At 36.0% G+C, this 14,328-nt stretch overlaps 1 protein-coding gene across 1 annotated transcript in view; it reads left to right on the top strand.

Moving 5' to 3' along the window:
* LOC145680431 (uncharacterized) overlaps positions 1–14,328 on the top strand; it is a 37,893-nt gene that overhangs the window by 13,343 nt on the left and 10,222 nt on the right. The window contains exon 3 of the mRNA XM_081750955.1: positions 497–813. Within this exon, the coding sequence (XP_081607081.1) occupies positions 497–813 (317 nt within the window). The remainder of the gene's footprint in view (positions 1–496; positions 814–14,328) is intronic.

The raw sequence follows: 14,328 nt of genomic DNA, 5'->3' as shown, positions 1-14,328 counted from the left end.
GTAATTAATGTCTAGTTCCCGTATTAATCAGTGTTGTTACCGCTATTGTGTGAATTATGCATCTTCCAGGACATCTGGTTATATCAGTTTAGATTTGTTCGGTATGATTCACTCTTTTACAGCAGTCTAGCACAACGTTGTACTAAATTCCATTCTAGTGTGCAGCTTCTCGAGATATTAACAGAAGTGTCGACCTTCGGCGAGGATCATTGCTAAAAGTTACTTGATATATTTGTGGAAATAATTATTGCAGACAGAATTGTACCACGTTGTACAGAAGGTATAACTATGAACAAAAATTTGTGAGCAAAGTTGATGGCATATTTTGTGTTATTTTGAAATAATTAGTATATTTACCGTGTAGTTATAGTTTGTCGTTTAAAATATTCTGTAGAGTGTAGTTAGTTTGCACTAGTTTTGCTCATTTTAACGATTTCTAAACTTGTTTTAATCGTACTAGGTATGATGAATGCAGTTATTTCATTCTCAATTTCAGTTTGGTCCCTATGAACAGACCATGAAAAGTAAACCAGAGACAGCGGCAAGTAAAGAAGACCAGTCGAAAAGTACCAGTAACCAAAGTGTAGAATCTCACTCAGAAGCTGGAGCAATGGCTGTTGAACCAAATTGTTCTATTAATGGTGATGCCCAGGATTTTTCCTCATGGGATTGGGAATCATTCACTGATACAAAGGAATTCAGTGAAAGTGGCAAAGTTGGTAGTGAAACATTAGACGTGTCTTGTAAAATACCCAATAATACTTCAGACATCAGTAGCAACCTAGTATCTAATGAACCATTTTCGATTATCAGGTTAGTAGTTCGTGTTTGAATCTTCGCATGTACAGTATTTACTAGTTCGTGCAGTCTTCATAATTTATTATCAGTGGCGTATCCTGAAAATTTATTCATGTTTACTGCAGTGTGTATAGATGTTTTAACATTTTAATGGTACAACAACATTACTAAGTACTTGCTGTATTTAGATATTAACAAACGTCTACATAAAACTGTATTCACAATGTATTTACTAGTTATAAATTAGTTCCATACTACCATAAATATATAAAATGGAATATTTACTGATAGAGTAATAGAGTAAATAACCTACTGTAAACTGTAAAGCCTCTTTCCTTTTACTGTTTACTGTAATCACTTATAATTACTTGAAAATGAACTCCAGTCTTCTTGCTTTTCTTGTAAAACTCTAATAATAGAAATATCCATTGAAGCTTTCCTGGCGTCGTATTGCAAACAGGTCTTCTTGGGTTAGCAGCCAGGTAAATACTACTGTTGTATCTTGCAACATTTCGAGGGCTGACATTGTCCTCATCTTCAGGCAAATATGATGGGACAATACAGTGCGTGGAATATATACTTTATATGTGTGTGATTGGATTTCTGATTGGTGCTTGAAATTGCGGGATATGATTGGTGTCCATGTTTGACTCAGTTGGAATCCTGTCTCTGTTAAGGTTCGTTTTTTCTTGCATGATTGCAACAGCTGCTTTTATCCTTCTGTCCCAAAATCTTGAGCATTTTGCTATTATTTCAGTATCTGTGAATAAAATCTTATGTTTCTGATTGATGCTATGCTCGGCCAGCTCGGATTTTTTCTGGTTGGTTTAATCTGATATAACTGTTGTGTTTTTTGCATTTGGCCTCAATGGTCCGTCCAGTTTGTCCAATGTATATCTTGCCACATTTACATGGGATGCGGTAACCCTAGGTGTTTGAAGGTCTAGATCGTCTTTGACTAGTCGCAGTAAGTTTATTTTATTTTACTTATTTATTTTTGCTGGAGATTTATGTATTGTTCTGATGTACTTGGCGGATAATCTACTAAGCTTTCCAGAAGTTGCTGGTGTAAGAGAGACAGAGTGTGTTCTTCCGTTCCTCATTTGTAGATTTTTCTGTACTGTTTTCCTTGTTAATTTCCTTTGTTCTGGCTCTTTTCAGGGCCATATTTATATCTCTCATTGAATATCCATTCTGGAGCAGCGAAGGTGATCAAGTTCTCCTGTTACAGTCCTTGTCGGAAATGGAGAATGCTTTATGTGCTAAGGTGTTGAGAACTCCAAGCCATTAAGCTTTATGATGGAAACTGTTGGTGTTAAGATATAAATTTGTGTGTTGTTTCCTATATACATACTATGGCCTAGGCTGCTATCGAGCCTTCCGTATACCATGATGTCAAGAAATGTGAGACGACCTTCTTGTTCAACTTCTATCGTAAATTTCTGATGTTGCTTGTTGAGAAACTGAAGGAATTCGTGTAAGGCATTACGTTCATGTGGCCAGATAGTGAAGGTGTCATCAAGATATCTATAGAAATATGTGGATACAAGTGGTGCTTTCTTCAGGCTTCATATTCAAAGTGCTCCATGTAAAAATTGGCTACTGTGTGTGAGAGTGGAGAACCCATGGTGACGCTGTCTGTCTGTTCAAAGTACTGACCACGTTATAGAAAGAAGGTTGAAGTGAGAACATAATGAAAGAGATCCAATAGTTTAGGCTGGAAGTGATTCCCAAGGAGCAGTGTTGTATCCTTGGTCGGAACTCTGGTAAACAGTGAAATCGCGTCGAAGCTGACCATAAAATCAATGGATGAGATCTTCATCGTCTTGAGTCTTTTTGCAAATTGTTGAGTTCTTCACGTGGTGTTCACAATTGCCCACGCATGGTTTGAATAATGTTGTAAGATACTTGGCTAGAGCGTAGGTTGGACTTCCTATTGCACTAACAATTGGCCTCACGAGTATCCCTGCTTTATGTATTTTTGGTAAGCCATGCAATCTCCGCGGTATGGTGCTATGTAGCAGAAGTGGTGGCCAGATGCAAAAAACACAACAGTTACATCAAGATTAAAGCAATCAAAAAAAAAAAAAAAAAAAAAAAAACGAGGTGGTAGAGCATAGCATCAATCAGAAACATAAGATTTTATTCACAGGTACTTAAATAATAGCAAAATGCTCAAGATTTTGGGATAGAAGGATAAAAAAAGCTGTTGCCAGGGTTCTTACAAAATTACTTTTATTATTTTCCCTGACTTTTCCCCGATTTTCAGGTGCAAGACCAACCATTTTCCCTGATCCGAGACATTTAATAAGATAATGGTGTACTGATGATGAATGCCTGTAAAAGCTAAGTAAAGGCTTGGACCAGTTCCGAGCTGGACAGCTCGGTTCAAATGACTATGCATATATACGTATCAAATAATATACGGATAGATTATGCGGTATATATAGTAGGTTATTTTTTAAGTAAATACAAAGCCATCCGCTGAGTTTTGAAGCTATTAACAATAGTCCTACCTACAAATCAATTAAAATATGGGTCGACCATTCGGGGGAAGAACCCAGCCTCTAATGAAAATTTTGGGTGTCTAACAGGGCCTGAGCTCCTAGGTTCCGGCGCCACTGATTGATACGTAATATTACTTCGAAATAAGAACTTGTCCAATTTCATTATTCGTTAAATGACTTTTGAAACTGCTAAATATTGGTATGCAGTAATTTATTTGTAAATATTAAAAATGCAAAATTCGATAACACTCAAACGAGAACCTATCCGTACTAAGCGTATTTTCCCTTAGGTTGTAAATATAACTGAAGGTTCTTGATTTAAATAATATTTGTGAAAATTTACACATTGAGACACAAGGAGAAAAGAGAAGAACATAGTGTCAATAAACAACAATTTAAAAATGCACGAAATTAATGGTTAATATCAAATATAGAACCATTGACAGAATTAAGTCTGTAACTAGTTTTCTCCATTCATTTTCTTTTATTTTCAGGATTACATCATCATTGAATTTCTCCACTGGAGATTATCTATATATATAAAAGAGAACGTACAAAATCCTTTGTCCGCTCATCACGCTAATACGGCTGAACCAATTTCTTTCATTTTTGGGGGGTTATTAGGATTTGGACCCTAGATGGTTTTTATCATATCACTTTAATTTTTAATTACCAGTGTCTTGAGATAATTGACCATTCAAGTGTCCATAACGTACAAATCCTTTGTTATTAGTTCATCATAGGTAAAAATAAACGTATTTATATGCAACCCGCATGACCGTGTCACTCGGCGGGTTAACATAAATGACAGGCGATATACAGCGGAAAATAGCTTGAATCTTCTGTTTAAAATTTTTTAATTGATTTGCTTATTTTTACAGACACTTTTACAATATGCCAGCACCGGGATGACCGCAGCGAAGCGGGGCGGGTTAACATAAATGACAGGCGATATAATGTTAAGATTTACTGCAATCTTCTATGGTTTTTATCATATCACTTGAAAGCGAAAAAGTAAAAATTATCTAAGTAACAAAGTTTATTGCGTTCCGGGGTGACCGCAGCGAAGCGGGGTGAACGCTGCTAGTCTTCGTATAACAGCATTGAACTGGAACTCAGCCTTGTAAATGAAACATTTTAAAAAGTTGTAAATGGCGAGGGGGAGATTCGAACTCGGATCACCGGTTTAGAAAACCACAATGCTAACCACTCACCTGAAGCGTTACTTATTTGGGCGCGATTAAATAAAGAGCCTTTTCTGTTCGCTCAAAACAGTGGCTTGTTAATAGTCATTCAAAACACAGGTATATGTAATTGAGAACTCGGAGGGTATTATATCACTGTATTCACTAAAGTATTAATATTTCAGATTTTTAAAAAAACAAAATACAAAACTCCTTTATTTTGAATTAAATATAATACTCGTAAACAAACTAAAGACGAATCAATTTCTGTGTAGTAATTGTGGTTCAGTGGGCAAGGCGCTTGACCAGTAATCTGAAGGTAATCAATTCGGATCCACGAACGACCAGTACATTTTTTTTTACTTTAGAATTTTCGGTGCCGATTGTATATACTTAGGCCTTAATCCAAAGTGGGATGTTATCATATCCCTTTCATTATAACAATATCTTAAGGGGTAGTGGGATCCGAATTTTTGCGAAAAAAATTGAGTATCTCACAAGCCGTTAAACTTACGGAACTGAAATTCAGTACATTAACTCTTTATTGAAAATGAACAGAACGTCACATAGCATCTTTTAAAATTTTTCTTGATGATGGGGGTGGCACTTTCTATATATGCAAAATTGATAGTGGGTTGGTTTGTAAAAATAACTCAATTCAAACTCAAATTCCAACTCGATTAGTTAGAATTTAACATGATTTTATTACAAATATAAACTCTTTAGTCAATAAAGAAGAGGCCGTGGATCATGTGTCAGAGTTGATGACGATGTTTTGGTGGGTGGTGAGTCTATGTGTGGTGGGTCAGAGTGGGTTACGGTTGGTGGTGGGTCAGAGTGGATCATGTATTTTATCATGACCGAAATCAGTGTGTTTCGTCGTTATCGTAAACGTGTGCAATTTGCTACATACACGAATGTTTTTTGACTTTACAAGTTAGTGGAAACGGCTTTCTTCGCAGAGGAAATACTGTACTAACAATATGACGTCACATGTCTGTCTACAAGCTTGATTCGTTTTGTACGAGAACGTAACGTGGTTAGCAAACAATTCATTAATACATAAGGATCATGCTTAGGGCCTAGTATGGATCATAAATGTGTCTGAAACGATATTGTTTCCTAGGGATTATTCCGAACGTCTTCCCCTATTACTCCTACTGCTAGAAATAATATTTTCGTTCGCCATTTCCAACACGTTCCATATATCCGTTCAACCAAAATTTGTAAATAGGAATTATTCTTTTTTATATTCGTATGTATATTTTGTTAAAATATCAATATAACGCATACATAATCCAAAGTCTTTTATCCAAAGAAAACGTCTTACTATGTATCATGATGAAGACAAATTCTACTTAGTTTCTGTTTAAGCATCCGAAGTCCCGATATTAATATTGCCCAGGAGCTGACACCTTCTTTCTGCCCCCTCGTTTCCTTTCGGACACAAATCATTCGAAAGTATCTCTTATCCTTTCTTTTTCTTTTCCTATTAACTTCACTATGCTTATTTACATTGCAATAGGACGTAATAAAGAGGTCTTAAATCTTCAGTAGTAATAATAATAATTGTATTAACATTTTTAAAGTTGCCCTAAAATTAGACACAACTTACAGATAAGTCGGGATTTCGGGAGTTTGTCCGGACTTCCAGGACACACCTCTGCAACTACGAAAATTTTAAACGAAAGCGTTCCACTATAGTTTCATGTAGAAAGTATTCTACTGTACGTTTTAAGGAAAATAACTGCAATAAAAATAACTGAATATGACTGAATAGTAAGGTATATAATAAACTAACTTTTAGGATATGCAGAAGTAATTATAAAAGCTTTGCTACAAAAATACCTACACATACCATAATAAATTCTATGAGCTCGAAATACAAAGTAACAAAATAGCGTATAAGATTCAGTTTAGAAAACAATTGTTACTTAAAGAATGGACAAACACTATTTCGAGAATCGAGATAAAACGAGAAATGTTTACGATACTTTTCGTCTCGTTTCAATTCCCATCTCCAAAGCGAGACGATCATTTGAGTTAACCTTGTCCTGTCTCGAATGTAAAATGTTAATTCTCGTCTCAATTTTCTTTGTTTTGTTTTAGAAACGAGATGAGAAATTCCTCTTCTCGTGGGGAACACTAAACAAAACCGAAATAGTTTTGCCAAATATCACGTTTCTGGTTACAATGTTATGCCCTGAGTGATAATAAGCTCCTAACTTTTAATCTTCTATGAGATGATAATAGTTATTATTAGTTTATTATTATTAATATTTTTGTTATTCCTAAAGATTTGATAGTTCAAGTATTGAAACATCCGAGTATTCAAATATCTGAAGATAATAGAACATGTGTCATCGCTAATCAAAAGTACTAATAACTATACGTCAGAAGTGCCTAAATGATATGGAGAATTACAACGAAACTTTTGTAGGGACAATACGCAAAAAGGTAGCGGACATGGTTTTTTTTTGTGTGTGGAGAAGTAGTGTTGGGGGCCAAAACCTCTTCCGAAAAAAGTAAATATAAACGCAGAAGTACAGGAATGAGTGGATCGAAGCGAATGAAATTGTGTGTAGATATTGTATATGTAAAATAAGGCAATTCATGTTCCCCAATTGTCCCCTTCCGATTTGCTTTAAATTTGGCACACCAAGAGTAAACAGAAATCGACGCGTGTTTTTGTTTATGCGGAGAAATATTGTAAGAGTTAAAGGCGCCCCCTGAAATACTATAAAATGCGCCATAAGTAGGAAACGGCTAGTGTTAAAATAGTGAACTTTTACCAATAGATAGATGACCTAAAAGTTAGTATCAATACAGCGAATTTCGTTTGTGTCCTGCTGCGTACTCTAGCGTGGTACAGACAGACAAACGAGCAATTGCCACATAAAGAAAAACACGTGTCGATTTATTTTCTGTTTACTTTTGATGTTCCAAATTTGAAGCAAATTGGATGGGGACAATAGGGAAACACGAATTGCATTAATTTTACGTATACAATATCTACACACAATTTCATTCTCCACTCCTTCCTGCACATCTACGATAATACTTGCTTTTTTCGGACGAGGCTTGGCCCCAACACTGCTTCTCCACACAAACTAAAAGTACATGTTCGCTTACTTTTTGCGTATTGCCCCTACAAAAGTTTCGTTGCAATTCTCTATATCCTTTAGGCACTTCTGACTTATAGTTATTAGCCCTTTTGCTAATTCGTAATCAAAGGTTCAAAAGAGTTTGTGCCCCACCACCTGTAGTTTGTTAAAGGAAAATACGAAACACATATTCCCTCATTTTACGGATACAATATCTGGGCACAATTACATTCACTTCAGTCCACTTCTTCTTGCCTTTAGGGCGTCAACTTTCACAATTTTTGATGGGGGCTTTTGCACTCTAAAACAGTTTTTCCGCAGAAAATGAAACAAATATTTGTTTCCTGTTTGCGTATTGGCTCTACATAAAGTTTTGTTGCAACTTTTTGACCTTTGGGCACTTCTGACATACTGTTATTCGCAATTTTGATATTTGATAATCAAAGGTTTTACGGAGTCCGTGCCCAGCCAAATGCTCTTTCCAGGAAAATATGAAACACACATTCCCTTATTTCGGGTCTAGAATATCTGTGCACGGCTTCCTTCGCTTCGTCAGCTTTTTGATTTTCGGGTGTCAAATTTCAAACTTTTGGGTGTTTTCCCCCCCTAAAACCGATTTTTCCGCAGAAAATAAAAAAAATGTATTCCTTTATTTTTTGAGTATTGTCCCTACACAAAGTTTCGTTGCAACTCTTCATGTCCTTTAGGCACTTCTGACATACTGTTATTAACACTTTTGATATTTCGTGATCTTTGCGTTTAATGTTCCACGATTATGCCTGTTAGGTTAAGGAAGACAATGATTAAAGCAAGTGACTTATGGTGGACACATTAGTGGAAGGAGAAAGTAGGAGGAAATTGGAGTGTCCCAAGAAAACCCACGAGCACGATGTTGTCCACCACAAGCTTACTTGCCTTGGGAACGAACCAAGTATCCCACCATCAGATCAGAGTAGGAGTGGATCAGTGGGTCAAGTGCGTCGAGTTTTCTGAGTGGGTCAGTGGGTCTATAGCATGTGACTCACTGCGACCCACAATCCACCATGACCCACTCTGATCTAACGACCCACTCTACTTACTGTACTGTAGACAGTATCTTCTGAACAGTATATTTTTTTCGCCCTCGACCCTAGCCATAGGAACTAAATAATGTTTCTGATTTTTTGCAGTTTGCGATTGTCCAAACTTTCTGGTGTATGTATTGTGTATTATAGTAATAGAAGAAAATTGTCACTTTGTTTGAATGAAAGAAGAAAATTCAAGAAGCAGCTGAGGTTAAATTAATATCATGGCAGTCAAGGTGGAACAAAACGAGTCCTTCCGGGCTTCTAACCCTTCCTACTACCACCACCACCCCACCACTACTACTGCTACAGCTACTACTGCTTATACTATGGATTCGTGTAGCAAAACTGCACGCGTAACGTAAGTAAATCACTTTTTTGAGTATTATTCACCTTATTTTAATGAAAAAAGTTATGACAATTTAAAAAATAAAAAAAATTCCTTGTCCCGGGTTTGAACCTTCCCCGAAAGCAATTATTATATTAGCCCATTGCGCTAGTACACTCGACCACGAAGACCGCCAGTAACAGCGCCTGGATTTCTGCTATATTTATGCTACGTACGAGAAAACGGATAACTAAGCAGAACCGTGTATTTAGCTCCTATGAGTACGGTCGAGCGTGATTTAAAAATATCCCTCTGAACACTGGTGAATTCGTCTATGTTTTACTTTCAAGGCCTCCATTACCCTTCCTTTTTCATTTGTTTCTGTTTACTTATCTCAGATGAGTATCTCTAAGTGAAAAAAGAACTGTAGGTATCTTGATATTGATATTTGTAATTGCAATAATAGCAAAATGGATTTATACTACTACTTGGCTTTCAAGACACACAGCCTGTGAGTTTTCAGAGGAGCTAATTACTGAAAAAATGAACTTTTGAATCACTATAATATATATATTATTATATAAGAAATGGATGTAACTATGCAGAGCCGTAGCTAAGGGGGGGCCAGCGGGGCGCCCGCCCCGGGCGCTGATAGCAAGGGGGCGCCGAACAAGAAAGGAGAAAGAAAAAGTGGTGTTGGACATGAATAAAAGATTAGTCGCCCCCAGAAAGTATTGGCGCCCTATTAGATAAATATTGCTATCGGTTATCAATGAAATACGTAGATTTCTTAAAAATTTTCTTGCTCGCTTCGCTCGCAATCCAAGAGTTTAAATAAGTCACAAGTTTTTACTTATTACTTAAAGAGTTATTATAGATGATTTCTTAATGATATGTGGTATACAAGGTGCCGAGTACTGAGTTATACTGTACGCAGGAGCATTTTCAAAATCAGAAACGAACAAACTCGTGCTCGGCGTTTTGACAGTAATGAGTTTGTTCAGTTCAAAACGTTTTTTCTACCCATTCGGATTAATCAAGACGCACAGTGGGGCCAAAGCACTGAATTCTTGGCAAAAATAAGAATTAGCAACATGAAGCAGAAAATTGAAAGAAAACCAATTAGTTCTGTGTGTGCAGTGGCTACAATAATGTTATTTCGACATTATTTCATCAAAAACATAGAGTTTTACATCATAAAAGGAAATATTCCTTATATTCGCGCCTAATTTATATAACAGATTATATGATTGGCATAAACAAACGCGTGGGCAATATGCTTTGATTTATCAATTTACGATTGGCTTACATTCTTACGCATTAAGGGAAAAAGTTTACTTATTTATTTTACAACTGAAGAGTAATAAAATTGAAGAAAAGTTCTTGCTTCTCAAAATTATTTCAAAGTTGTGGAGGATTCGTTACGACAATGAAGATGCAAGGATGCTTCAATATAAAAATTATCTCATCCCAAGTTCTTGGTATCAGATATATGAAACATATTATGATTTACAAGCATCAGTAACCTGTTCAGGTTGTTTTATATATTGCATCGTCCATTACGTGAGCTCATTTCAGGGCTTGATTGGAACACTCAGAGCTGGAGCGAGCGGAGGCTCATTACAGTTGATTCCAATGTCACTTCTGTGCACGCATCACAAAAAACACAATACTGAATTGATCAATATCATTTTAATATCATTCTACCTTATGGTCCATAGATTGTTTAACAAACATTGGCGTTTCAAAATGTCGCTACCATTAATCAAATATGTTTGACTAGAGTTTAGTTCTGTTGGTGAACGCCAGAGAAGTATGACTAGATGTCGGGTCCTGGGGGCTAAACACCGAACGAGGCCTGGGGGCAAAATTCCCAGAATCGACTTATACTCAACTTTGTCACTGCGTGCATGGGGAACAAACGTCTAATAACCTAACACTTTTTCTCACATTCGTCCCAACTCAATTCAAAGGCAGCATTGCATCCTGAATGCCGTTTTCCGCAAACATTTTCATGCTCTATATTTCCCAAAAGTGCAAATATGTGCAGGTCTTCTCTTTACATACAGTAAGAACAATGTTTCCCCTACAACATATTAAAAATGACAGACATATTATGCCATATTTTCTACTAAAATGCCATTCTATTTTTTGACCATAGTTTATATGCTTTAAGTACCACAGCATTTCCCAAATATGATATTAAGTAGGGGATTATCATAGGAATATGATAATGATATTAGCATCATTCCAAATATGATTATTGACTACACATTACATCAACATTCTAAATATACAAAACGATACATACATGTCGGTCGTGTCACATGTTGACCAGCCACTGAATATCTACACGCAATGTAGGAATAGTCGTATTCAAAGTCAATTTCCTATCTTCTGTCACTAAGCAGCGCCTCTCCGGCTTCGGCGGATAACCAAATTTACACGTCCCATGAGTTCATTGTAAACTGCTATCACTTCTTTTCCTGCACACTATCTTATGTATACACTATTAAGGTTTCATTATAACAAATTATATCGAGTCAATCTTTTACTTCATTTTTCGAGTTTTTGTTAAGAATTGCCTGGTTTGGCCCCAGTGTGCGACGGTGAGAATGAAGGTATGAAAGTGAAAAGAGTGAAGAGAGACATTCAAGCTGCTGTTTGCACGGGAATATTAAAAATAAAGGTAAACGAGGGGAACAATGACATTTTCGAACTTCAAGCAGTTGTAGAATAGGGATTTAAGGGATCAGAACTTAGCCCAATGAAGTTCGAAATTTTCAGACACTAATCACTACCAATGATTTACTTTTAAATTCCATTGACATTTGGAGGAATTTATTGGGGTCATTTTTCCATGAAGTTTTTGTATCGCCATCATATTATTTTGTGCATACGTGTCTAGTTGTGTGATGTTTTTATTTATCTACATACATAAAAAAACAAGTACACACACTCTTTATATATGTACGTGTAAGTGTATTTTAATGTCTTAATTAATAATAAGTACCTTAAATTTGGAACTTTCATTCATTAAGAAATTATGTAATTACTATAATTTCAGACATATGTAGTAGCCAAAGTATATTTTGGATTTTAAGTACAAACATTGAACATATTCTTCACCTTCATCGATCAATATTTAGAAATTCACAAAGAAGGATTCTTCTGAATTGCCATTACATTTCACAAAATATTTCTTACCGTAAAAAGATCGAAATTAAAATGCTATTGATGTGGTCACATACAGAATAAAATTTAAAATTTTACAATTATTACTGGAAATTAATACTGTCACCCATTTCGAACAATTTAAAAGCACATAGTTTTTAATGTATTGAAATTTCATTTCTTATCGATAGTATGAAACGTTGTATCTAGTAGTAATTTTCGAGAACTGTTCTCCTGGTGAATCTGTATACAACCAAAGGCAGGTTTGTCAAGTTTAACAAAAAGTCCAAAATGAGACTCTTGAGAACAGCTCTTATTTGAAAAAGGATACATAATGATCGTTTTTGGTTGTTGCAATGGTCTTCCAAGAAGATTAATAAAACTTCAGTTTAGCATAACAAAAGCTACTTTTCATATATATATATATATAGTATGATTGGTAATTTGCGTGTAGAGGGCGCCGAATTCTACTGCGCCCCGGGCACCGAAATTTCTAGCTACGGCTCTGTAACTATGTGTGCCTGATCATCACGGCCAAATTGTAAAGTCAAATGAAATGACTTTTGGTATATAGTTAGGCTTTAATCCAAAGTGGGATGTTATCATATCACTTTCATTATAATAATATCTTTAGGGGTAGTGGGGATCCGAATTTTTGCGAAAAAAATTGAGTATCTTACAAGCCGTTAAACTTAGAGCTGAAATTCAATATATTAACTCTTTATTGAAAATGAACAGAACGTCGCATAGCATCTTTTAAAATTCTTCTTTATGATGAGTATGGCACTTTCTATATATGCAAAATTGATAGAGAGTTGGTTTGTAAAAGTAACTCAATTCAAACTCAAATTCCAACTCTGATTAGTTAGAATTTAACAACATGATTTTATTACAAGTATAAACTCTTTAGTCAGTAAAGAAGAGGCCGTGGATCATGTGTCAGAGTTGATGACGATGTGTTTTAGTGGGTGGTGAGTCGATGTGTGGTGGGTCAGAGTGGGTCACGGTGAGTGGTGAGTCATAGTGGATCAGGACGGGTGGTGGGTCAAGTTGTTCATTGACCCACGTCATCACTTCCTCAGATAGTTCAGTGGTCGCGGTCCCGTGTTCGATTCCCGGTAGGTGGTCCTTTGAAATTGTATGTCCTCGATGTATCTGTGTTCGTGTCCCTGTCGTTCAAGGTTAATGAAAATAACTGTAAAACAAGTATTATTAAGTATAATAGAGACAAGTTACGGAGATACTTTCGGTGAATTAGAAAAGAAAATGGTCTGAGGCATCAGATTCCAGTTAAGGGGTCGAATTACTCTTAAAACCAGTTTCTCCTGCATGTCCTTGCGTGTTTGTATGTCTATTTTTGTTTTCTAATTTAAAGGCTTTCGACTATAGTATTTTATCATGACCGAAATCAGTGTGTTTCGTCGTTATCGTAAACGTGTGCAATTTGCTACATACATGAATGTTTTTTGACTCTTACTTAGCAGAGCAGTCTTAGCGTAGTGGCATGAGCAGTCGTTTCGTAATGGAGGGGTCCCGGGTTCGATTCTGGCTGCGGTAAGTTGTTTTTATCAAACTACAATATTCATACTTCTGATGTGTAATAAGATGAAAAATACTCAATTTCTTTCGGTCTTACAAGTTAGTGGTTACGGCTTTCTTCGCAGAGGAAATACTGTACTAACAATATGACGTCACATGTCTGTCTACAAGCTTGATTCGTTTTGTACGAGAACGTAACGTGGTTAGCAAACAATTCATGAATACATAAGGATCATGCTTAGGGCCTAGTATGGATCATAAATGTGTCTGAAACGATATTGTTTCCTAGGGATTATTCCGAACGTCTTCCCCTATTACTCCTACTGCTAGAAATAATATTTTCGTTCGCCATTTCCAACACGTTCCATATATCCGTTCAACCAAAATTTGTAAATAGGAATTATTCGTTTTTATATTCGTATGTATATTTTGTTAAAATATCAATATAACGCATACATAATCCAAAGTCTTTTATCCAAAGAAAACGTCTTACTATGTATCATGATGAAGACAAATTCTACTTAGTTTCTGTTTAAGCATCCGAAGTCCCGATATTAATATTGCCCAGGAGCTGACACCTTCTTTCTGCCCCCTCGTTTCCTTTCGGACACAAATCATTCGAAAGTATCT

Source organism: Thermobia domestica, chromosome 3 (assembly GCF_964235325.1).
Source record: "Thermobia domestica chromosome 3, izTheDome1.hap1.1, whole genome shotgun sequence".
Classification (NCBI taxonomy): domain Eukaryota; kingdom Metazoa; phylum Arthropoda; class Insecta; order Zygentoma; family Lepismatidae; genus Thermobia; species Thermobia domestica.
This window is presented reverse-complemented; position numbering and strand designations above follow the sequence as displayed.